Below are 15,919 nucleotides of genomic sequence, written 5' to 3' on the forward strand. Positions count from 1 at the left end.
TATTATTATTATTATTATTATTATTATTATTATTATTATTATTATTATTATTATTATTATTATTAAAAGCAACCATTGCTAAGGAATTTCTAAAGTCGTGCTATTTCAAGCAAGTTCTAGACAAATAAGTGTATATCTTCTTATCACGAAATATATTAATAATTCCGCAAATAATGTAAACAAGTCAAGACACTTGAGTAAAATTGTTTTCAGAGGTACCTATCTGAGCATCGTGCGCAGATGGGGTCCATAGCTATGAAGAAACATTATTTTTAAGGAAGGAATAATTGAGATAATTAAAAATGTCGACAGTATTTTTTTTTAATCAAATGGCCAATAATAGTATTTTATTGTTTGTGCATTATGTTTGAGTATAATATCTGTGTGTAGTTAGTTTTTGTGTGATAATTTTTATTTCATTGCATTATTTTTTTATTTATATAGTATGTGTATTAAACCTGTGTATTGATTGGGTAAGGAATTCATAAATATTTTAATATTAAATATAGCATACACTTACAAGAGTTAATTAGAGACAAGTGCACTAATTTTTCACAAAACATTCTATCACTTATTGCTTAATATATCTCCTGATAAGTCTTGCAAGCAAGCAAAATTATTATTTCTTTCTTTCATCAGTCCGATTATTGAATTTATTTCCTTTTCTTTTCTTCTTCCAAAAGGTGTTAATTATAAGTGACTTACATAATAACTGTTCATGTTTAGGGGAAAACAAACAATCGCATAACAAGTTAGATTGCTAATTAATATTCAGTATAATAGAAATTTTCTTCTGTAAAACTAGGCTAACAGTAACTATAAAGTTTGGAATATTGTCAATTCAATAACCAGTATTATATTGTTGCTATATTTTTTTTATTGAATAACTTAAAACATTGCGTTCTTCAGCTAAAAATGTGTTTAGAGTAATCAGAATACTTCGTAACAACAGTCGAAAATATGATTCATTCTCAGCAAATTCGATTTATTAATTTCATCGCTTTCACATGTCATTTGCATTAGCTTTCTTTTTTTCTTTTTCTTTTCTTTTCTTTTCTTTCTTTCTTTTTTTTGTACAAAATAATTTTATTTCTCGTTAAGTTTATTAAAAGTCTATTTAATGTTAGCACAAAAGCATTTCTGTGATTATCATTTCTAAAATATACCTGTTTCGTTAACCTGTACTTACATATCTAAAAGTTACGTCAGATTGCTCTATATTTGGAAGTCAAAGACGGTTACATTGACCATCATATTTTGTTTTAATTAACTCATTTCTTTTTTCTTAACTTTCAATTTTATTTTTCTTTTCTTTCTTTCTTTCTTTTTCTTTTTCTTTTTTTTTTTTTTTGTTGCTTTTAAAGGATTTCTACTTTATCCAAACATTGTGGTGTTAAGAGTGATAGTCAGTGTAGCCAACTTAAAGAAAACTCCAATAGCGAAAAAATCTTTCTTTCAGGATTGCAGCTTGTGAGATTCAACCTTATATTATTTGGATACGCTTGACAATTTAACTACGCCCCTTTTTTCCTAGCGCCTTGGAGACACCGTTATAGGGAAAATAGGATCGATTAAATTTAAGTCATCATTCTTTTTACATAGGAATACTAATTTTGTTTCAACTCAGAATTATTCAAAAACCGTACTTTGAACTTAGAGAACTGAAGTTCGAGCCCCGTGGAGTCAACTTCACTTCTCCAAAACCATCATTCATCTTCTTTCGGTTATTGTTGTGATAGGCAAGATGAGTCACTACTCGTCGACATCCTTATCCTTTAAGTGGAGTGTCAGGAATTCATTATTTTATGCAGAATTAGAATAATCCGTGAGTGCATTAGTTATTCTTTCAATTTAATATTAAATACGCAAATCAAAGTTAAGGAATCGAATTCCAAGATCAGTACGTTTCAAATTCCTCTCTTTGGAAATTTGACGCCCAAACACGTAACATTTCTTTATTCGTAATCTCACATTGTAATACTATTTGGCGATCCGAACCAGAGACTTTTCTAAATTCTATTTACATTTACAAAACTTTGCGCAACCGGACTCGAACCCAAGCACCCCCTGCATCTCACAAAATTTGGGAGCCCAAACTGGGATCTCTAATCTTTTTAAATTTTTAATTTTTACACTACGCCATCTTTGGCTCCGGGTTCGCCAAATTTTCTGGACTGCGATATTTTTCTGTCGGATTATCTGAAAGCAAAGAGCTTTATAAATGACATGTCCAAACTTTGGGAACTTTAAAGGACCCAATACAACTCGGAAAGTGATTTTCGAATTCAAGGGCGCCTATGGAGAGAGTCTACATCAGTGTATCAATAATTAAGATCACCATTCCAGTGATGTTTTGTTCAAAACACGTTTATTTAAAATGTCATTTTGTGTACTTTCCAGAAACAATAATAAAAAATTGCCGTATCTTTTATGGTTTTTGAATTTATTAGCTTTTCAAATTTATTAGATTTCTTTCTTCCGCATTCTATTTTTGTACAAGGGGGGCGCGGTGGCTCAGTGGTAGAGCGTTCACCTCTGGTGCTTGGGGTCCCGGGTTCGATCCCAGCCCCCGGCCAAGTGAACTTCGTGGTGGACAAACACCGTGCTCGTGGGTTTTCTCGGGGTTCTCCCGTTTCCTCCCACTTTCTTCATTCCACCATTTCACTCATCTCTCATCATCACCGTCTCCTTTAGCCTAACCGGCATAACCGTGGGACGTAAAACTTAAAGATTTCATTTCATTTTATTTTTGTACAAACTAAAAATATGGATAGCACTTCAGTGATAGGATTAATTTATTTTCTAAATTTAGTTTTAATTTTAACGTCCCACGAGTATGCGCCGAGGCTAAGGGAAACGGTGATGATGAGATTATAATAGCGGTATGACGAAAGCGGGAAAACTCCGAGGAACGTACCCACACGGTGTTTCTCCACCACAAAGCCCACTTAGATAGGATCGAACCAGCGACCACACCTGGATAGGAGATTACTCTATGACTGAGCCACCATATTCTAGCAGAATTAATTTCTGGTCAAATATTATCAGTGTACTTTACTTTTTTGAAGACAGGCGAAGATAATATTTTGGATTTCGGTGAAGATGACTGAAATCGTGATATTGTGATTCTGAGAAGAAGTCTGAATGGACACAAGCACTAATCACTGACCGTTTGATCACTACAACAGCGAAAAGTAACGATATTCTGGGATTTTGGTTGAATTGTATGAAACTGTGAAAAGGTTTAGATCTTCTCATCCTACCCCACACCCCAAAAATTATGGGGAGAGTAGCGGCCAACACCATTGAAACATGGGTAACTTCCCGATATTCATTTTGCGGGACAAAGAGAAGCTCTGTAAACCCTATACAGAATAACTGGCCCGGGGCCTAACTACTTGAATGCGAACAAATGTTCTACCAACTGACCTACAGTTGCTTGGTAGCCACAAATTATCATTTTTTTGCCTCTGGATCACGACATCTACAACATATCACAGTTCTTTACATTTTCACTGAAATCCAGAACACCGTTGTACTCGGCTGTTTTTTTAAAAAAATGACTCTGTAGTGGCCAAACAGTCAATGATTGGTAGTAGTGCCCATTATAACTTTTTCTCAGAATCACAAGATCTAAAAAATATCACAGTTTCATTCATTTTCCCAAAAATCCGAATATCAAAACTCGGCTGTTTTCAACAAAGTGGCCCTGTAGTGGCCAAATAATCAGTGATTGGTGGTTGTGCCCATGGAGACTTTTTCTTAGGATCACAATATCACGGCTTCAAGCAATTCCAATGAAATCGAATTTCCATAAGGATTGTACAGGGTCCTTTTTGTGATTGTTCTTTCCCTGTTCTTAGTTTACTCTGCACACTGAGGAAGAACGAGCAATCGGTTTTTGACGGCACGTTTAAAGCAGATGCGACGTTTAGTTTTCATAGTTTTGCGAGACAGGGCTTGGATAGCAATCTGGAGAAGAGTAGAAAATCACCTTACAAATGATTGCAATTAGTCCTGGAGAAGCTCGGATATGGCGGAGACTTTTAAAAACTGCTTGAGAAGCTTGAATATCCCCAAAAGCTGGAACAATGAGCTATGAATTGTACAAAATTGATTGACGATTTACAGAAGTATGAAACCTTCACGAAATGCCGCTCACTGTAAAAATAACGAAATGACAAGGTTCTTCTTAGAGTCGCTTTGGAGTATGGAGCTAATGTTCTATGTTTTACAAGTCACAGTGCTTTTCTATGCTCTGGAGCAGGGACATTTTTCCTGGATTTTTAAAGTTCCTGACAATTCTCTGATGTGCTGTTAATTTTAATCTTTATTTTAATTTAGGATTATTCTACCTTCTGTTACTAATTATTTTATCAATTATTCTTTCTCTGTTCTTATTTATTTTTGTTAGCTATTCTTTTCGTTTTCGTCTATTTCAATTTGCAATAGTTTTTGTTATTATTTTTCCCTTATTTATTTCAATTTTCCATTGTTTATGTTATTGTTGTACTCTTTTTCTTTACCATAATTTTTGTTTGCTCTTTTGTTGTTGTTGTTGTTGTTGTTGTGTATCTTGTTCATAGTTATTTTAATTTCCGGTTATTTTCTTTATTATTCTTTTTGTGAAAGTGAAACATTTCCTAAGCTCTCCAGCTCTAGTATTAATTGAAATTGTTCCTATTTATTTTAACTTGTGTTTGCTCTTTTTCTTTTCTCACTTAGTTCATATTTGTTTTGTGTTCTCCTTCCCCTTAGAGTGAAAGCCTATTGAGGATGAATCACAAGATTGAAAGGTAGACCGTGTGAAAAAGCACAATATCTGCAGAATGATTAATCCGATAAACAGAACCATGCGAAATTGCTCGACAATAAGCATCGTGTGAAATTGCACCATGCGAAAATGCAGGACACCTTTTAGATTATAAAATAGTGCTTCGAGCTGATACATCTGCTAGTTGAAAACGACTGTAATAAGCAATTAATTAATGAGTGTAATAAAATTCAAAATCAAATACACGTACCTGGAACGGCATAAAAGACAGTAACTGCATTTGAGACCCCTGCAATTCTTTCTTCTTTTTAATTATATCTTCTACCAGCCTCTCCTGTACCATATGGAGACGGTCAATGCTATGTTCAAGGTCTGTCTATACACGCATACATAAAACGAGGAAATATTATCCTTAATATTCTACCTTATTCTTAAATTATTCTTATAGTTACTTTGATGTAGGCCTATTATTAACTCAAAGGAAGTGTCACTTGTACACTACGCACTTGCTCAAAACATTTCTAATCGATAGTTCGATTTTTTATAATCGATATTTCGGTAATTTGAACTTTATGATATGTACATACTTTACACATTTCGACATATTTTTAATACAGTTGAGTCCCTAAAACCCGACCACATCCTGGCAGGGCGAAAAAATACCCACGCGCAGACTCGTTCAGTGTCATTGCCGCGTATTTTCCTGAGGTCTGTCTTATCAGGTAATCATTAATTTTAATTTTCATGTATAGTAAGGGCTTTATGCATTCATAAAGCACATACTTTTCCTTTGTTAAAGGATGATTGGGCAGTTTATTCTCTGTAGTATTCTCCAGCAATAAACACATACAAGTACAGTAGTGTATTTTCTGAGGAAACACTCGTATCCTATTTATTCTCTTTTAACCCCATTCCCGATAACCCGGCCTTTTCACAAATTCGGCCACCCTTCTTTCCACATTAGGCTGAGTTTTCGGAACTCTACTGTAATTTATATATGGAACGTTCAGAGCACAAATAACTGAAATCCAATTACCAAAGGTATGCAAACAAGAGACAACGTTTGAGCGTACGCTCTATTTAAATACATGGAAAAGTTTTTTTTTAAAAAAATATGAGTTATTGACAATATCTTTCCATGAACTTTTCAAACCCTGAAAGGAGATTCAAATAGAGATCTTAAATATGAAATATGTTGGAAATGATCATCATCGAACTTGAATCCCTTATGCAGGAACGCCTCCAACATGCCTATCAATCATGTTTCGATACTTTGTCAATATCGATTTAGTGTTTCTCTTTGTCTCTCTTTCTCTGTCTCTCATTCTTCCATATAATTTCCATTTATGATGGAGATAGATTTACTTCATTAGCTCTGGCGATCGGGTTGAACTTAACTTTCTATATACTTACAAGGTACATTTGCGAAGTGTCCCCTTGGAATAGAGGTCTGCAGGGGCCGGCCCGGCCCGTGAATTTGTAATGAGAGGCCCGACCCGAGTCCGAAATATGTTCAGCTTCTAGGCCCGAGCTCATGTTATAATCAAAAGCCCTAAATAAGCCCGAATTAGAGAAACCTAATAAATAACTCAAAAACCTAATAAATAAGTAACTCAAAATAAATATGGTTGTGCAGTATATTTACGTAGTTAGGCCCAAGAAATATGTTTGACTATTTAAATATTTACAGCCCGAGCTCGGCCCGGGACCGAAATAATATATGCTTTGTAGGTCTGAGTCAGGTCCACGGGCAGACTTCTACCTTGGGATTCGTGCAACTAATTTTAGAAGCCCATACCAGTAATTGGCATATTTATGGGCCTTCATATATCCGGAATTTAATCATATACTACCGGTACTATAACGCTCGGACACAAAATTGCCTTTAGTTTCTTTAGATGTAACTGAACATAAATGTGAGTATATGCAAAAGAAATTGGATCAAGTATTGCTTCTCTGACACATGTTATCCACCAAGCCGCCATCTTGGATTCACCATATTAAATTCAACTTTCTGTTATTCAAGGGAGAATAGGTGCAAGTGATACACCAAATCCATGTAAAATTTTCTCGGAAATGCATTGGTGTAGTCAGTTTTACCGTAGCTTGTGCCGTTTGGAAGGTATTTCATGTTAAATGTCAGGCACTTCACGAATATTGAAACAAATAGAAAGTTGTGCAGGGTCCCTGTGTATATGTAATCTTTTACATGATTTATTACTGACGAAATATTCTCTGAACGTATATACATATAGACGGAAATGGCAGGTTTTCACCCAAATCTGGTCATATCTGGATTTACGTTAGGCTTTTTGACTGTAATACAATACTTCATTTTATAGTATAACATGGAAATAATAATAATCATTCACAGACATGTAATAAGATTATGACACCCAATGTTGTAAAGAGTTTGTTTATACCTACAGTATTTTTTCAGTTAGAAATTATTTTAATTTGTCAACATAAAAAACGTAAGCGTAACTGATATTAATCTGCAATGTCTATTCCCAAAGTGCCTGGAGGAATTTAACATACAATACCTTCCAAATGGTACAAACTACGGTAAAATTCACTACACGAGTGAATTTCTGAGAAAATTGTACGTGAATTTGATGTATCTCTTCCACCTATTTCCATTTCAAAAACCGAAACTTGAATCCAACATACCAGATCCAAGATGGCGACCGGAGTAACATGTGTCAGGGAAGCAGTACTTGATCCAGTTTGTTTTGCATTTATGTCCAGTTACATCTAAAGAAAGTAAAAGCAATTTTGTGCCCGAGCGTTATAATAGTGTATTATTGAATTTGGGATATAATATGAAGGCCCATAAATATGCCAATTACGGTATGGGTCGCTAAAATTAGTTCAATACACATTAGGCCGCGAAGAACTCTGCATTTGAATCAATTTTACACGAATCCCGAGGGAACACTTCACGAATGTACCTTGTTAGTGAAATGAATAAATAAAATTTCACGACCCACGCTTATGCTCTTTCGGCTAAAAGGAGACAAATAATTGATGGAAGCGGTGCAACGACATTGCGCAAATTTTCTAAGAATTAGATCGTTGATAATATCTGTAATCTATGACTTATTAACGAGGAGCAGAAAGTGCTGAAATTGCGCAAATTTCCACTGCGACATTGCGAACAACAGAATTGAAGAAATTGTGTGAAATTTTGCACCGAAATAAAATGTATAAACGCCTTTCCTTTATGAAATATACTTGTATTGCATTCAAATATTTGCAAAGCAAAATATATATTTACAGAACATTTTACGTTTACAGCTTGAATCTCTGGTATTTAAATAATACAGCTTTTAAAATTGTCGTATGTGCCTTTTCATGGTTTATCCGCGAATTCCTAAACTCACCGTATTTCCTCATGGCGAACTCGCTCTTTTTGACTTCTGCTGATCTTTAACTAACAATAAGATGCAAATGCAAATATAAGGATCAGCGTCAGCAAATATAAAGAACGGTAACTAAAATGCAAATGCAAATATAAGGACAGGTCCGGATTTAGGGGGTGGGGGTGCACCGGTGTACGTTCATTCCCCTTCGTTGTAAATATACACTGTCTAAAATGAGAAACTAGCTGTGAAAATAGCAACACTTTCCGAAACTTTCTGCCATCACGTTTCCGTTTAGTGCTTAAAAGAAAGCAGAGCTTTGCTAAAGCAATAGTTTAAGTCGATTTTCTGAAAGTTGAATAAAAAGGATTCACCAAGCAAAACAATTTAACATTTCTCAAGTAAGGAAGGAAACGGAAACCAAGAGGAGAGAACATTTTTCCTACATAACACTTGCGACCCCTTTAACATAATTTCCCCCCGTTCTATGAATGAGCGTTGTCAGGGGTAAAGAATATTGTTACATGTCACTTTGAAGAGTTTTAGTGTGATTGGTTATTTAAGGAATTATTGGTGCACCCCCCTCAGACAATCCTGGATCCGGCCCTGTATAAGGATTATTTATAGAATAGTGAAAGGACAGTTACTAACATACGTGTTAGACACACCTGAAATATGTAAACAAATGGTTGATTGTGATTGGTCAAAACTGGAAAATGTAAACAAATCCTTATCTCTGATTGGTGGAAAGCCCGTCCACGATATTTAAAGGGAACTTCTAGAAATATTGATTTTATGTTTATTTTATGTCTTTATTTCATTTACAGTTGTCCATTAACCATTTGCTTCCAACAACTATTTTCTTACAGCTTTAATCTTACAGGAAATCTTACAGTTAGATATGATACAGAAAAAATATAGACTGGGACATGTTCCTCCGCCCCCTCTCTAACGCTACCCGTGCATATATATAATGTTATTGTCACCCATTAGTTTGTATTTTTTTTTTCCTAAAACGACTTGCATTTTGGTGACTGTTTCTATTAGTCGAAATGTTTATGGTAATGATGGCAATGTTGTACACATAATTTTTTGCGCAATTTCCAATTTTGTTGCCTGCTCATTAAGGTTTTATTTGTGTCAACACATAAGGGAGTGAAAGTTTGCGCAATTTCAGTGCACCCAATGAAATTGAATTATTACCTACGCAAGAATTGGTTGAAATGGAAGTGTGTGAGGAACCGAGAGAACCGATGATCACAATCTCATCCATCACAAACTCTCAAGGCCTTGGATTGAACCAATGATTCCTAATATTTACCACTGAGTTCCCATTATGTATTTAATACGGCCCGTTATTATTATTATTATTTTTTTTTTTACCTTGAAAAGTTTGAGAAAGAATAAAATTTAAACTTACTTGATATTTTGTCTTGATCCACCGCCTATGGCCTCTTGCTGTCCAGAAGAAAAACTGCTTGTTTTTCTCCCTCTCTTGCTCGAGTTCTTTATACCTCACAGTAAGGAGAGATGATATCCTCTGTTCCTCCTCCTCCAGCCTGTTCATGCTTCTGGAGGTCTCTATGTAAAGTAGAAGATAGAAAAACAGTAAATATATGTAAAGAACATAGATCATCTTGCAGTACTTGAATAATAATAATAATAATAATAATAATAATAATAATAATAATAATAATAATAATAATAATAATAATAATAATAATAATAATAATAATAAGTGCATAACTACCTAGGTATAAATTTGCATAGGGCGTTCTCTATTTTAAGTCCTTGTATCTCGGGGACTTACTTATTATGCAAGCACCCTACATAGAAAAATAAATGCAAAGAAATAGTTTTTTTTTTTAATCGAAAATATGACTTGCTTCCGAAATTTCATTCCGAGCATTTTTCTGAAATTTGTAGATTTCCTACTGACTACAAATTTTTATCAGTAGATGCGATTCTAAGACACTAAATTTCGCGTCCAAATACCTGTCTATAAGGTAGGTGTCATGTAAAATACAGTTTCACGTAGCTAAGCGAAGCGTTCACTTGTTTGATAAGAGAGAAATGAAGAAATAATGCGCCTGCCATATGAAAGTTAGTGCTCTAAAGGCTAGAGTATGGCGTGTGGTTGTTGCTGTTTTATTGGTTCTATATAAGGATATGTTTAACTAACAGTGGTCAGGTCGTAACGGGGTATTCACGACAGTCAATGTTGGGTAGTTCTGACACTTCTACAAATTTGCAATTCGTACAGTGTATTACATTAGCATCAAAGCTAAAGGATTCAAATGAACTTATCATTGTTCTACATTTATAATTGCAGCAGAACGGTACGTAATTATCAATGTAAAACTGTTCAGTGCAGTTGATCATTAAGAAATATGAAGTACCGTTGAGTCTCCTCGAAACGAAGTGCCACTAACAAATGCAGCTAGAGGATTTGATGTGCCTAGGAATACGTTACGAGTAAGGATTATCAAAGTAGGTAGTTTCATTAATAAGCAATTCAGGGGTTTTCCAATTTTCATAGAAAAGCAAGAGAAGGAGTTTCTAAAACAAATACTGAAATCTGACGCCATGAGATTTGGTCTCACCATCACAGATTTACGTTGGATAACTTTTTCTTACGCTGATAAAAGCTGAATTGAATGCCGTTTCAGCTGAAGTTGGAAATGGCTGAATATGATAAGATGTACGGATTCTAAAACCGGCATCCACCAATGACTACACAGAAAGCTCAAGGATTATCATTTGCTAGAGATAGAGGCCAACAATAGATACAATAGAATCATTTTCTAAGACTTCCAAAGAGTATTATTTAAAAAAAAAAAAAATGTGTTATAAACCAGGACACATTTTTAAGGTCTTCTAATATTTTAATGTATGACTTACATATGCCACTTACATCTATACCTCTATTGCAGCATTATTTTAAAACCTTTTTATTTCTACGTCGGAACTCCCCAAGAAAGTGTAAAGAAACTCGACATTGCGTACCTGTAGCGTTTGCGGAAAATTGAACACATTTCAATTACATTTTAGGTACGGAAGTAGTACGGTAATAAGGATGACGTATATATAAAGTATTGCAGTGTGTGCAATCATTTCGATACAGATAAATTGAAGCTGTCTGATGCTTAGCATATCAGGATTACCCCAAATTATTTAGTCTCATATATCAGCAGCTATTTAACCCTAGGAAGTCCAAGAGGGGAAGGAGGCTTCTCAAACCCACTCGTTTGTATCTCTTGAAAATAAAAAACCGTCGTAAGTCTTGAAAATCCACATCAATAATGTGCATTTTTATTTAGTAACTTGTAAGTTAGAAATTATTTCAAAGTAGTGGGCTCATCGAACCCCCTCCTTGGACTTCCATGTGACATATTTTCTACAAGTATATTTCCTGAAGTTAGATTTTTTTCGTTTGTATTTAAAAAGGATTGTGTTCTTATGGTAGGAAACAGCATATCAGCACGAGTAAGTTCTGAATACTTATTTTATATTCATTTCTTGTTAGATGGCGTTATGTGAGTTATAGTATGTTATACTGTGGGTTCGAGGAGCCCCCCTTCCCTTGGACCTACTTGAGACAAAAAAAATTCTTGGACTTCGTAGGGTTAATTGGATTTTATAGATAACATCTGGCTTTCTTTCTACCTCATTGATTTTCTTCATTACCTTCAACTGAAGAACATTTGAAAAGGTTGGAAGAAGCTTAGCAAAGAGTTTTAATGAAAGTGAATGATTATTGGGGAGAAAATTGGTGTTGGGTTGCCAACTATGGAAAAGAAAAAAAACTGGCACCCCTCAAAACCCCTACGATATAAGCCTAAGTGTGAAGTACCTCTGTTCGGAACCATCCATGGGAAGGAAATGTACTATCATGAACAAATGTGTATTAGTACCTGTATATCCTTAGTACATTCACTAATAAGCTTAATATATACATTGTGCTATAAATGAGAAACTGAAATCGGCATTGATCATTTTACATGGTATTTACCAGTAACGGGCACTTCTTTAAAATTATCGAAACACATGAACAAAAGTATATTAATCCTTAAGTGACAATTTTGGATTTGGAAAATGAAATTTATTCTTTAAACTTATACTTCAACTACAGGAAATTGCTTTAAAAAGTCCTTTTTCACTCTCAATAAATGTATGAAATTCCTCACAAATAAATTTTAAATTTCCCTTGATTCAGTTCCTGTCATCTCTTTAAAATTATCTAAACTGATGAAGAAAACGTATTAAATCGTTCATAGATGGTGAAAGGTGACAGACAGTTTTGACTTTACAGAATGAAAGTTACTTTTCAAGCCTATACTTTGAACTAGATGAAATTGCTTCCAACTAGATACAAATCTGAAAAAAAAGGTCATAAAGGGACAGGTGAAATGTTTGTACCGGTCACCGGCTTTAATCAAGATAATAGCAATATTTCCGGCCAGGGCGGTGAAAAACCGGACAGTTGGCAACCCTAGATTAGTGGAATAATAATGTGACACACTGTAAAAAAAATTCATAGGTAAATTTACAAAAAACAGTGGCAATCTGTTTGCCACTCCTCTATATGTAAATCAATTTACACCTATAAAGTAAAATTACTAATATGAAATGGTGCAAAATTACATTTGTATCAATATAAATATCATACTTTACTGTAAATTTGTAAAAAAGAAAAGAAAAAGAAAAAAGAAACAGCAAATTTTGTAATTTAATCTAAGGAAATGTATATCAACTTATAAAATGAAGGGTAAATGATTTTACTTTGAAGTTTGGCAATTTAATTACAAAAATTCTTTTCAGTATAGTAAAAGGAAGAACACAAGGAACATTCACGGACGCGACCAAGGCAGGCCCGCAACCAGTTACAGAGGTTTGGGGGGACATGAATATGTTAGGGGGGGCAAGTCATTAAAAATTCTTTTACAAATAGCTCAATTGTGTGTTTTTTTTTTTTTTGTATTAACAATAGCATTTTGTGTTAAGGTCTGGAGGGGCCACGAAAAGTTTAGTGGGCCAGGCCCCCTAGCCACCTCTGGTTGCGGGCCTGGACCAGGGAGTCCTAATAGCAAAAAGGAACGTTTGACCATTGATCCACCATACACTAAGCCACCGGCAAGATTCGAACTAATTTCCTTATTTATAAGTAGAGTTAGTTAGGCATATACCAGTGTTGTCAGGTGTATGATTTTACATGTAAGTTCTTGTGATAGGCGTGCGCAATGTGGGTGCCATGGGTGCCTTGGCGCCCCCATTAGACAAACTTTTTTATGTAGAATTATTACAAACTGAGAAGAGATTACGTGTAAATTATTTCCCGTCTGCATGTGTGCCGTGCGTCGCCGACGCAGCGTCGGGTGCAATGACGCTATCTTTTCTTAGCGGAGGGGGGAGGACGACATTCCATATGGTGGTACTTTAGATCTGACACCCACATTCCCAATGTCCTGCGCACGCTAGTGGTTCTTGTATATACTTAAGTTTTTCAAAGAAATAAATAAATAAATCTAATGAAATTTTATGACAGTAGTCGTCTGCATACCTTAAAAGGTTATGTAATGAACAACTAAAATTATTTAACTTGGGGCCAAACATTAAATCATCTAGATGATTACTAACTTAATTGACCTAAAAATGACAAAATGAACTTAGTATAGCACTTTTCTGCCCTAATTTTCATTTTCCATCTTGAAATAAACACAAATGACTTTAATAATATGATACAACAACACAAAGCGAAAAATTGATTATGCTTTATTTTTACTCCTCTAATATTTTGGCAATCCTGAAAAATACTACAGAAAATTACTAATGTCTCCTCTTTCAACCAGTGATGGAATGAGCCAGGAAGTTCGTGACCCGTGACCCGGAAGACTCAGAGACAGACAGACCTATGACCCACCAGACCCATTACCTGAAGTGATCCGGAGACGAAACTTCGCCATACATAGACTATCTATAAGGCTACTAATGTAATTCGAACAAAACACGATTATCTTATATGTCATTGTCTTTCCGGTAAATATAATTTTCTCACTTGCTTTTTGTTTGCGTCTTTGTGTCTCAAGTTTTCCACTGAAAGATAACTACAAGATTTATCATAGTACAAACGCGTCAGAATCACAGAAAAGATAAGTTTCATATTTCTCGTATGAGAGATCGTCAAAGTTTAATCGACCTGTAAAACTTGCCGTTTAGAATATAAAAGGTAACACTGAGACCAAATTTGTTTGAATATATTGTATAGGCTATGTTCAAGAATTAAAACGAGAAAATGAGTAAACATGATGTGACATTTGCAATATTCGAGCTCAATCCGTGAACATCAGCAATCAACCATAAAATTCTGCAAATCTAATACCAGAAGCAATCAAGAAGTTTCTGCAATTGTGTGAGGCTCTTTATTACTTTTATACATTCACTTAATCGATTTGAAAATTGGCTTTTCACTTTTGGAACACACATAAGCTTGTTCCACTGCTTCTGCGTTTGCTGTAAACATCGACGAAACGCCTGTTTTGATATAGGTCTATTCTGGAGTTCGTTTTGATCTCTTCTATATTAGCGAAACGGAAAACGTTCTTTTTTAGCTTTGGGAAAAGCCAAACTGTTTTTAAAGCTCTGAAGCAGATTAACCTCAATATACGCACGAATTTGACGTTAGTGCGTTGCTCGATCTATGTGTGACATTGTGCTAACTGATCACCCACACACTCTTCCATTCAGCTACGTTACTCGTACACTGACCACTATAAACCTGTTCACCCTTGTCATATTCATAATTAGGGACAACCTAAGGACTGTGATGTACACGATTCTTTGAGATTGCTTCACAAATACCAAAACTACAATATTCCGGGAATTTTTTGACTGCTTCCCGGTCGCCTAGGCATCAGGTCTGTTTGGGTATCTAGGGCAGATTGGCTCTGAGACCCGGACAGAGCGCGTTACTTAAGTGACCCAAGTGATCCGGTGGTGCATGATTTATTCATACTTACCCATGATTTGATCTCGGAACTGCTGCCTCCTGGCAGCTAGTCCTATGGGGAAAGGAGGAGGAATTGACTGTTGAGTTTGGGTGTCCTCACTTCCATATTCGTCAGGGTAGGGGTCTATGATTTGCAGTATACGCTCACGGAAGTATCCACGCAACACAGTCGTCTTATCACCTCTGAGAGGTCGGTTCATAGGGTAAGGGCCATCATAGATGACCATTGACGAACCTTCTGAATCTGCAAGATCACCGACGTCCCGAGAAATAGTTCTAATTGAAGATCTCGCAGTTTCATCCTCTGTCTGCACTGTCGTCCTATTTGCTGCAGTTTCTTCGTTTTGGCCTGTCCTCCTCCTGCAAATCTTGGACCAAATCTGAAAATAAAATTTAAAATAATAATAATAATAATAATAATAATAATAATAATAATAATAATAATAATAATAATAATAATAATAATAATAATAATAATGAATTCTATACAACATTAACGTCAAGGTCTTTGAGCTAAGTAAGTTAAAGAAGGAGGGGCTGAAGTGTTTTAATATCCTATTTGGAACCATTGTTTCACACACACACACACACACACACACACACACACACACATATATATATATATATATATATATATATATATATATATATATATATATATATATATATATATATATATATATATATATATATATAGGGATGACCATCCATCTTGGTACGCCCTTGGAACTTCAAAACTAATGGACACAAAACCCTTAAATTTTATACCATGCAAAT

The 15,919-nt window shown here is 35.0% G+C and overlaps 2 protein-coding genes across 5 annotated transcripts in view; one reads left to right on the plus strand and one right to left on the minus strand.

Moving 5' to 3' along the window:
* The window catches only part of LOC145668122 (atrial natriuretic peptide receptor 3), a 753,866-nt gene that overhangs the window by 554,691 nt on the left and 183,256 nt on the right, over nucleotides 1-15,919 (plus strand). The gene's annotated exons all lie outside the window — the stretch shown is intronic.
* On the minus strand, nucleotides 3,865-15,516 carry LOC145669056 (uncharacterized). Its single transcript, XM_081737416.1, has 4 exons — nucleotides 15,153-15,516; nucleotides 9,557-9,717; nucleotides 5,025-5,150; nucleotides 3,865-3,972 (listed from the first exon to the last, which is right to left on the minus strand). Exons 1-4 carry the CDS (start codon nucleotides 15,367-15,369, stop codon nucleotides 3,865-3,867), a joined length of 612 nt encoding a protein of 203 aa, XP_081593542.1. The 5' UTR covers nucleotides 15,370-15,516.

The sequence above is a fragment of the Thermobia domestica genome, chromosome 13, assembly GCF_964235325.1.
Source record: "Thermobia domestica chromosome 13, izTheDome1.hap1.1, whole genome shotgun sequence".
In the NCBI taxonomy this organism is placed as follows: domain Eukaryota; kingdom Metazoa; phylum Arthropoda; class Insecta; order Zygentoma; family Lepismatidae; genus Thermobia; species Thermobia domestica.

What these genes read in the sequence shown, in the direction of transcription:
- LOC145669056 (XM_081737416.1), bottom strand. Translation starts at nt 15,369, where the DNA reads ATGGTCATCTATGATGGCCCTTACCCTATGAACCGACCTCTCAGAGGT. An exon ending in GTTCCGAGATCAAATCATGG is followed by an intron (nt 9,718 to 15,152) that starts GTAAGTATGAAT and finishes TACTTTACATAG; the next exon opens with AGACCTCCAGAAGCATGAAC. An exon ending in GGATCAAGACAAAATATCAA is followed by an intron (nt 5,151 to 9,556) that starts GTAAGTTTAAAT and finishes ATGCGTGTATAG; the next exon opens with ACAGACCTTGAACATAGCAT.